Genomic DNA, 10,203 nt, shown 5'->3' on the forward strand with positions numbered 1-10,203 from the left:
AGGAAACAGTGTAAACGTAACTCAAGATAATTACTGAAAAATACACAGGAAACAGAGAAACACAGTGATACAAATGACAAAATAAAACAGGAAATCACAACAAGGAACAAACAAACTAAACAGAAGTAAATCATGACATATGGGGTAGATGCTACATCACAAGCAAACAGTAAGATCCACTACCAGGAAAATGTCTTCATACACAAATACAACTTTAGTAGTAGCCTAATATAACTTTAATAATAATAATAACAACTGCATTATTGTTATTATTATTAGCAGTAAAAGTGTATTCATAAAGTAGTAGTAGTAGGCCTATTGGCTAATTGAAGTAGACCTAGTCGTTTTTATGACTATTATAACTGGCTAACAGGCAAAAGCAAACTGTTATCCCTATAAAACTCAGTCCAGCAGCATATAGTCTTGCTGCTCTGTTGTTTCATCATCATATTCAATTCAATTCAAAAACCTTTATTTGTCCCCGGGGGGAAATTCAAAGGCACACAGAGCAGTAAATTAACAACAGTGCAAATACGAAACATTTTAACCTAAATATAAAGTGTCAATTTAAATACAACTTAAAGCTTAACTTAACTTAAAAATACTAAATATAAAGGAGTAGATATAAGTGGACAGTGATCGGACTAACACATGTAAACAGATGTAAACATAACTATATGCAGTAGGCTAAACGAGAAATAAATATATGTATACAGAGCTATGTGCAAGTAGACTAAATACTAAATACTAAATGATAAGTTATAAGGTGCATGGTGAATAATGGAACAACATAACTAATATAAACAATATAACTGTAAGGGTAAAAATGAGATAAATAAAGTGACCGTAGTGCAGAGCTGGATAAGAAACATCAGGAATAAGTAACCAGAACTGTATGAATACTGATATTATCATATGACTGTATTGCTGAATTTGACCCAAGCTCGTCGGTGTTGCCTTCAGGGCTCTGCTGCACCTGTTGTATTTCTGTGCTAGTGAGTTGGATCGACGTAAAACCTCCAAAGTGTGAGTGTGGAGCAGGAGGAGGAGGAGGAGGTGCTGCTGTACTGCATTGCCTCTACTCGACAGTACACAGGAGGGTGCCACGGATGACAACCAGAGCCCTGAGGCACGGACAAGAGTTTAAAGAAAAAGTGCCATGTCTTCCCCAAGTGCCACTTCTAACCCCCTGAGCATCCTGGCGCCTAAGAGGAAGACTAAGAAGAAGCACTTTGTCCAGCAGAAAGTGGAGGTTTTTCGAGCCAGTGATCCCGTGTTGAGCGTGTTGATGTGGGGAGTCAATCATTCGGTGGGTATGTGTGCTGAGTCTAACCTGTTTACATTGATTCGTCTGTGAATTTATTTATATAAATGATTTATTCATTGATCATGCGCAGATTAACGACCTGAGCGAGGTGCCCGTACCTGTCATGCTGCTGCCAGACGATTTCAAAGCCAGCACGAAGATCAAAGTGAACAATCACTTCTTCAACAAGTAGGCCTACTGTGCTCCTCTGCTTACATGCTGGGACCTTTACCCTGCAACACCCTGTCACTTTAACACATGGCTTTTTCTTTTCCTATGATTTGTTTGCCCTTCTTTGCTTATTTGCAGCCCCCTTTTCAGAAACAACAGCCTTGCTACCCAAACAATATCCTAAAGTTGATACTAACACAGCTATACAACGACAATGACATTAAGCCAAAGAGATGAAAGCAACCCTAGTTTGGTGCAAGGTCAAGTTTAAGAATGATTGCAGAGTTGTGAATGCAGCATGTTTTATTTCGAGTTGTTTCAGTGTGTTTCAGACAAACAATAGCCTAGAGAACATATAGCTCAGCAGATGAATCAGACAACGTTATGGGTCAAAGTGAATTATTTAATCATTATTTTCTCAAAGTATACTCTGTCTGCCTTGAGGTTCATTTTCTATACGGATGGAGTCTAGAAAACTTGAGTGGCTCTCAATAATCCTTTAATCCATTGAGGAATCCAGGTCGTGTAGGGACTTATAAACAGAGGTCTGGAGAACAATAAAATATGTTTTCTCACGTTACAGTGCTTTCACCTTGATGAGGTTTCACTCAAGTGTTGTTTCATTTCGCTTGATATAAAAACCTTTCAAGACACACCGCAGGATGTAACTCATAACCAGTGATGCTGTTATGAGTTGTGATTATTAAAAAACTGGCAGATTTGAAAACACTGAAATTAAACATACGCGCAAATATTTAACTGTTGGTGTCGTCAGTGTAGGATAGAAACACATTATTAGTTGATAATGGATAATTATGAGTTCTAGCTGGTTTCTATATTTCTTTATTTTATTCAAGCCCACACTGATTTGGGGTTTTTGAGACTGTTACCTTCATGAGTGGTTTAAAAAGTACTGATTACAGCAAATACTTTTTTGGCTTTTGGAGTTTTTGAGTTGTTGGATGGATGTTGACTTTGCATTTTGTGTGTGGACCCATCACATTGGCTGTTCAGGTTCTGCTACATGTTCTGCCGTCAGTACTGAGAATATACCGTAACTATAGAGACTGCATAAAACTACTTAATGGAATAATTTGTCAATTAATCCAATCATTGTTTTCTGCATAATATGTTCAGTAAAGGTAAAACATTACACCAGACATAATGTAAAATGTGTTCATAGATACAGATTTATCAGTAATAAACCTTTATTGGTCCCATAGTCTTTGCCTACTTATACATCGGTTAGGCTCAACATAACGGGAAGGTTTGAATAGTGTTAGCCTATTGATATCTTGATTTAAAGATTTTACCTTCATCTATGCATATTTGACACAGTTACAGGTTCGATTAGATGCTCTTTGAGTATTAAATGAAATTGCATTATTCTTATTTGATGTGTTAAAATGTGTGTGTTCCTCAGAGAAAACCTCCCAGGACAATTCAAATTCAAAGACTACTGTCCGCAGGTGTTCAGAAACCTGCGAGAACACTTTGGAATTGAGGACCAAGACTACCAGGTATGGTTTTATAAAATATTCTTCAAAGCAGCTTTTTATTAGAAAAAAACAACTCCATTTTCACAAGGTTAGGAAGGGAGAAAGATGTTTGCCTGACAAGAGAAACTGACTTTTGAAAATACAAAACAGCCAAGGTTTTCCATTGTGTTTTTCTTTCTTTTCTTCTTTCAAACCAGACACGTGAATTGATCTGCTCCCTTTAAAATTTGCATTTTTTTGTGTAATTTTTGCATGGGCCAGGTGGCACACAAAGTCATCATCAGCTCTGCTCTGTGCACATTTGCTTAGCACACAATCACTTAATGTAAGGCAGAGTGCATATCCACTTTTGTGCAAAAAAAAAAAAAGTTAAAGAAATAAACATTGAGCATCAGGACAAAATGCAGCTTTTTCTCTTCAACAGTAATAATCATAACAACAAAAAAACCTTTGGATTTCCTGTTTGCCTGATAAATTATATGTGAAAAGGTTATAAAAAGGATACCAGTGTAATGAATGTCAGAGGTTGTCACCTGTACTCAGAGATGTATTCCTCCATCTTGCCAACAGGCGTCTCTTGCCCGCAGTCCTCTGTTTAAAGACGAGGAGGGGCAGTGTGTGGGGCTGCTGCTCATATCATACGACCGCACCTTGGTAGTTAAGGAAATCTCAAGCGAGGAGGTGGAAGAAATGCACAACATCCTCTCTGAGTATCACCAGGTAAGACCAACACAGTGTGGAAAGCGTCTATTAGATGTCCAAAAAGTCTTTTGTCATTGATAAAAAATAATTTCACCTTGACGGTTCATCTATTTTCTAGTTTGTGATTAACCCCTTTCATCAAAAAATTGTGAGCATAGATCCTCTGAGTCTCACTTTTCCCTCTCTTTTTGTCTTGTTAATTTTTTATATTGTGAGAGAAATTTTGCTCCTTTCGTGAAAACCCTGGTTGCCATGGCAAAGGCTTTCCAACATCAAAGAGTGTTTGAATTTTAAACAGAGTTTTCCCACTACAATTAATCACAGCCAGAGCTCTTCTTTTAACATGAAAATTAGAGTCTATATTAATAACGAATACACACACAGTGTCATAAATGTATATGTATTTAATGAAAAAGGGTAGACAGAAGGGAAGTAGACGTAAGAGCAAGGTGCACTTTCTATAGAGATTAAACTTAACAGAGAATAATACATGTTCACACATAGAAGAAACAGATTTCCACATCTGTTCTGGGATTGTAGTAAAGGAAATTGTCATCCTTAGTGATCATTTGTAGCAGCAGATATTTAACTCCCCATAATGAAAAAAGCACAGTGTTGCTAATTACTATAATGATGGCTCAGTTCCATTTAAGTGTCCCAGTAAGCAATAACAGTGAGTCAGCAGATACAACACAATAACTTGCAGCTGAATGGAATCCAGCCAATCACTAATTTATTATACACAACAGTTTTTTCTCACTGTAACATGTTAAAGTCTTCAATGTAAAAGGTCTACAGCCAATTTAAAACATTTGCATTTGAAAACATGACAAACCCAAACCCTTTCCCATACGATCTACAGATTTAACAAAAGGAAAAACAACCTCTGAATTAACGGTCCAGTCCACTTTTTTAGAAACACCTCGCTCGAAGGAACTTGAGATGTATAAAAATCAATTAAGTGCACTTTGTGTGTCACTTACCAAAACACAGTGTTGATCCTCTTGAGGTCCACCAAATATGTTGTATGCATTATTTTTAAAATAAACATTAGCTTAAACAAGATTGGATCAAGGCGCATTGTTTACATCCTAAGCAGCAACCTTCGCTGTTGAAAAATGAAGCCAATGTTAAACTGCAAAGTTCCTCTAGTGTCTACTTTAGGCCGGCTGCAAAAAGCAGAACTTTGCCAACAGAAATAAAAATGTTTACAGCCTGGTTCAAAAAACTCATTTGGTCTGAATAGCAGATTTTATTACACTTATTATTATTTTACAAGTATTTTATTTATAACTAACTGGTTTTGATTATTATAGGGTTAGAGTTATTTACAATAAGGGGGACAGGGGGGCCTGTTGAAGCTGTTTTCCAGGAGGTAATTGGCCCGCTTCAGCTCTGCTTCCTGTTCCTAAGTTGACTGAAAGCTTGTTGGAGAAAGCAATTCCTATAAAGCGACTGCCATTGTTGGTCTTCAAAGCTGTTTAACCAATGGGTGATGTCACTGAGACTATGTCCATGTTTAATGCGGTCTGTTACATCCATGTTATCGTGCTAGTACAGTAGTCCTCCTCTTCCCTCTCGATTCTGCCATTCTTTGCGTTCTTTGGCACATTACTGCCACCTACAGATGATTGAAATATAGGAAAACCGTTGACAGTCCTGTTCTGTGTAAGAGGCCTCCCTGTTTTGCATGCTCAAACAAGAAAAAATGGTGGGCCCCCTCCCTCCACACATTCCTCCATTGTGCTGCTATATGTCAAAAACTTAACAGGAAAGTGTTAAACTTTGATTACTGGTTCAAACCATAGACAGTATAAATTATTTACAGTCTATGGTTCAAACATATATTTCAAAGTTCAAGAATTTGTCACTCTGTCATGTGTTCTGCTTTTGATTTGTTAACAACTGAGCATATTGACACAGCAGCCATTTTTCTCTGCTATCACACACAGATTAGAAATCTTACATGCTTTTACTTGTGTTGTACAAATAGAGCTAACAGCTAATGTTTAACATACTAGCTAGCTAATACAGGAGCCTGGGAAGTTTGATATTGGATTGCATGAATCATAAATCATAAATTGCTCTCTGGTTTCATGTACAGCACTTTGGGTCAGCTGTTGCTGTTTTTAAATGTGCTTTATAAATAAATGTGAATGATTTATTGATTGATAAAAGGGTTAGGCTAAATTGTTAATACTAAATCAGTTAGTTAGTTCTACTGTTTGCTTGGAAGTTTTGCTTTTCCTTCTGTTTTTGGACAAAACACAAAACGGTAAGGTTAGCCGGAAATCAGTTTAATGCTTAAATAAACTGTGGTCTGAGGGTGGCTAATGGGTTGTTAAATATGCTGGGTTTCATTCAAATAACTAGGCACGATGTCCTTTCATTGTTTTTTGTATTTTCAGTTGCTGACGAATGATGATGATTCAAATTGTCGTTTTGCCACTGGGTTTATGAATGTCCTTTATTTTTTTATTAATTCATTGACTTTTTACTGTTGTTGTCCTGTAGCATATTGTCACCTGTCACGGAAGCACGCTGCTCCCTCAGTTCCTGGCTATGTACAGAGTCACTGTGGAGAGCGAGGACACCTACCTGTTAGTGATGAGGAACATGTTCAGCCACCGACTGCATGTACACCGGAAGTATGACCTCAAGGTAATGGTGCAGGAGGCCTGAGGCTACTTTAGATGAGCAATCACAACTGTTTGAGTCTTGTGAAGAAGCAAATGTGGATAAGAGGGTGCGCTAAAATATTAAAAGTCTTTTACTATATAGAAGAAAATTATCCTTTTGTATGAAAGTTAGAGTCAGCATCTTTGAAGACACTGACAACCTCATTTTTCTTTGCACAGGGCTCTGGGATGTCTCGTGAAGCCAGTTTTAAAGAGAAGGTGAGGAATAAAGGTGGTATAGTGTCTGAGAGAGTTTTAAATATGGTACACAGTGAAGAGAACACATTTAATATATTTAGGTCATCAGTCACATTTACCTATCCTTTTAGCTAATTGAGATTCACTTCGGACTCATTAAAGAATTGCTAAATATTTTACTGTAAGGACAGCTGAGTTTGCATTTACCTCCATACTTTTGATTAAGTTGTGACCAGGTTAGATGTTACATAACAAATCTAAATAATACATCAAGCATGTGAGACACATATTTCTTTTTTAATGTTTCTGTGACAAAATAATGCTATATATGTCATAAAAAAAGAAACTTTAACAACCTGGTAATATAATTAATATGAGGACTATAAGTGTATTCAGACATTGTGAAATGAAGTCCATGGGTGCATTTTATGAGCCTTTTAGTTCCCTTCATAGTAGACTTTTCATGTAACGTATGTTTTAAATTGTGGGAAGCAAAAAAAGGACAATTTAAAAAAAAAAAAAGGTAAGTGTGCAGGGAACAACAGTTTATCATTTATTGGATGTTGACATGCAGGATTACCTGTAAATCATTGCACTTAGTTTACTTTTCACTTATCAATAATGAATAATACTTTCATAATAATAACCTTTAAATCAATGACTCATAAGAAATAGCCTGTATACTGTTCATACAATAACTGACCCCAGGAGCAGAGACAGGCAACTAAGGTGCGGAAGTTGCCATGGTAACGTACTTAGTGGGGATGTCTGTGCTTGTGACATTACAAGGTTTTTTTTAATGGAGGAATTTTGTCAAGGGAAGTTCTCTTACCCAGAATTCAAGGAAAAGTGAGTCATTTTTATGAACCTGGAGGAACTCAGCGTCGCTTATCTCTTTGTGCTGTTCTCTCAACAAGGACCACTTAACGAGTTTCAGTTAGCTGCAGCTGTGCCAACACTCAGAGTCATCCAATCACATTGACCATATTGTATTTAACTGCTGTTTGAGCATTGCGGCAAATTCGGAAATTACATTCTCAGAACAGTTATAAAATAAAAATCGCTAAGCAACCCCTCTGGAGTGATTCTGACTCAAACGAAGCTGAATAACTGCAGAAATGCCTTTAATCCCTCCAGCTGTGTTGATTTGGAATACAATATTTGGGGCAATATAAATGGACTTTTGTGAATCTAGAAATTGGATGGCTGGTTGTGTTTGAATGCTTTTGAATAATTTAGTTTCCATCCTATATGCACATTCACAGTAGCTGAGCTTCACTTTGTGTCTCCAGGTGAAGGAGTTGCCTACATACAAAGACGTCGATTTCAGGAATAACATGCAAAAAGTTTATGTGAGTGATGAGGAGAAGGAGAAGATTATGGACAAACTCAACAGAGATATTGAAGTAAGGAAACCACCACACAGGAAACCCCCTTAATGAAGCATGTGGCTATTGTTTTGTTTGGGATGTAATGTTTGTGTCATCTTGCTTCAGTTTCTGGTGCGTATGAGGATCATGGACTACAGCCTGCTGCTCGGCATTCATGACGTCGAGCGGGCTGAGAGGGAGGAGGAGGAGGAAGACATGGAGTCAACTGACGAAGATGAAGAAGAAGATGAAAATGGCCTGGTTCCAGCTTCAGGCTCCACCTCTCCTGAGGGCATCAGCGGCTACATGAACTCCTTTAAACCCATGGGTCCTGGGGAGTTTGACCCTTACATCGATGTGTATGCTATCCAGTGTGCTCTAGGTGAGTCCATCTGTTGTAAAACACCCAAACACCATGTCATGCAAGATACCATCATAGGCCCGGATTAATATCACTCATATGGTGCTGTGAATCCCTCCAGGTGCCCCCCACAGGGAGGTGTATTTTATGGGCCTGATTGATGTGCTAACACAGTACGACACCAAGAAGAAAGCCGCTCACGCTGCCAAAGCTGTCAAACATGGGGTAAGAGACCGGCGCTCTATAAAGGGATTGTTAGCATATGCTGTCTTTAGATCTCTATTGTTCAAAGTGTATTGGGGCGCTTTCATTTTCTGTTCAGTTATCTCTCATCCACTGTGTGTGTGTGTGTGTGTGTGTGTGTGTGTCTGTGTATGTGTGTGTGTGCATGTGTATGTGTGTTGCAGGGAGGAGCAGAAATCTCAACAGTTCACCCTGAGCAGTATGCCAAACGTTTCCGTGAGTTCATCACAAAGATCTTTGCCTAATCAAAGGATTCGACCCAGGTCATTATTTGAATATTTACCAGAAAACTCTGGTGTCATCTCAAATCAACATTGACAAGCATTGAAATGTTACTGTTAATTTAAGAATGATCAGAATTAAATTTAAACGCCTGTTCCGGTTTATTGACGGATGAACAGTTGATTTATCCTGAATGAAGAATTGGAATTTGCATATTAAGGAAAGTCTTCTTTGCAAACTGTTGTTATAGTTGTTTTCTTCAGCTTTACCTTTGAGTAGAGGCACAAGATACAGGACTAAATGAGGTGACGTCAGCAAACATCTTGACATAATATTCTCTCCCTCTTTTCCTGACAGTGAAGATACTTCCCTATGATAAACAAATTTAGGAAAAAAACGTGTTTCAATCTGACCAAAAATCAGATCAACAATAAATAGAAAAAATATAGATATGTGAATGAGAACCAGCTGATAAATACTACCTCCACGCTAACAGCTGCTTGTGTGTTTTAGAATTAAAATGAAACATATAAAAAAATCAAGCATGTAATAAAACTTAAACCAGGTTTATCACTGACTGTATATACTGTATATTGTAATGTTCTATTAAACTTATTTTCACAAAGAGTAAACAAATTGACTGGCTAGTTTAATGGAGAGACTGCTGTCTGTCAACAGTTTAACAATTTGTTTTCCTCACCAGCACAGACGTGCTTTGATCTGTAAATACGTGTGTAAAATAGTCCTCCTGTTTATGTATCTCTCTCTGCTGAAGAGCAACACCTGTCTTTGGGTGTTTAGTTTTTGTTGTTTTTCTTCTACATTTAGCGTTGCAGTGATTCGTGAGCTCCGGTGGATGCTACACAAGCTTGCATCATCTGAAAGGCACCAAAGCTCAATCAATATTAAACAGTGAGTTCTTTAAAAAGCTTTCATGATGAGTGTTTAAGCATGGATCCAGCCTCATGTAGTTTATCACTTGTCAAGCCTCTGAATGGTATGAATCACATACAAATATTATGTACCTTTAAGAAAGAAACTAAATATTGACAAAGATCAGAGTGTTAAAGCATATTTAATATTTGTCCTTATTTAGCCCCTGTCTTGTGTCCCAGCCATCCTGGCACAAATTCCTGACTCCCTAAGATTATCATGAGGATTTTGATTTTAATAGCTGAGTGAACAAACAGGCAAAGAAGGGGACACGAAAACACTTTGTGTATAAAGTCTAAAACTACGACAAGCCACTGAGATCAGCCTTTTTGGAAGCATAGATATCTTTTAAAACAACAAAGAAATGTTTGCCTTGTGGGGTTTATGGATGTCCTGTTGCTATATCCTGATACCTACTTTTTATTTTTTGAGATTTAGCTCTATAAATCTAAAACATTCCCATATTAGCATCAGTGTGTAGGTTGTCTTTTAATATTGTTTTGTGTCTTTTGTCTCTTCA

The 10,203-nt window shown here is 37.5% G+C and overlaps 1 protein-coding gene across 1 annotated transcript; it reads left to right on the forward strand.

Annotated features, from left to right (window-relative positions):
• The first annotated feature begins 1,059 nt into the window (after nt 1-1,059).
• On the forward strand, nt 1,060-8,807 carry LOC132977824 (phosphatidylinositol 5-phosphate 4-kinase type-2 gamma-like). The gene is made up of 10 exons (XM_061042705.1): nt 1,060-1,309; nt 1,398-1,495; nt 2,901-2,997; nt 3,547-3,696; nt 6,193-6,339; nt 6,537-6,575; nt 7,847-7,960; nt 8,051-8,306; nt 8,407-8,510; nt 8,693-8,807. The coding sequence occupies exons 1-10, from the start codon at nt 1,160-1,162 to the stop codon at nt 8,771-8,773; spliced, it is 1,236 nt and encodes a 411-aa protein (XP_060898688.1). The 5' UTR covers nt 1,060-1,159; the 3' UTR covers nt 8,774-8,807.
• The last annotated feature ends 1,396 nt before the right edge of the window (nt 8,808-10,203 follow it).

Source organism: Labrus mixtus, chromosome 7 (assembly GCF_963584025.1).
Source record: "Labrus mixtus chromosome 7, fLabMix1.1, whole genome shotgun sequence".
NCBI classification, from domain to species: domain Eukaryota; kingdom Metazoa; phylum Chordata; class Actinopteri; order Labriformes; family Labridae; genus Labrus; species Labrus mixtus.

Coding starts and splice junctions, on each gene's coding strand:
- LOC132977824 (XM_061042705.1), top strand. CDS start 1,160: ATGTCTTCCCCAAGTGCCACTTCTAACCCCCTGAGCATCCTGGCGCCT. Junction 1,496..2,900: donor AACAATCACTTCTTCAACAA/GTAGGCCTACTG, acceptor TGTGTTCCTCAG/AGAAAACCTCCCAGGACAAT. Junction 3,697..6,192: donor TCCTCTCTGAGTATCACCAG/GTAAGACCAACA, acceptor GTTGTCCTGTAG/CATATTGTCACCTGTCACGG.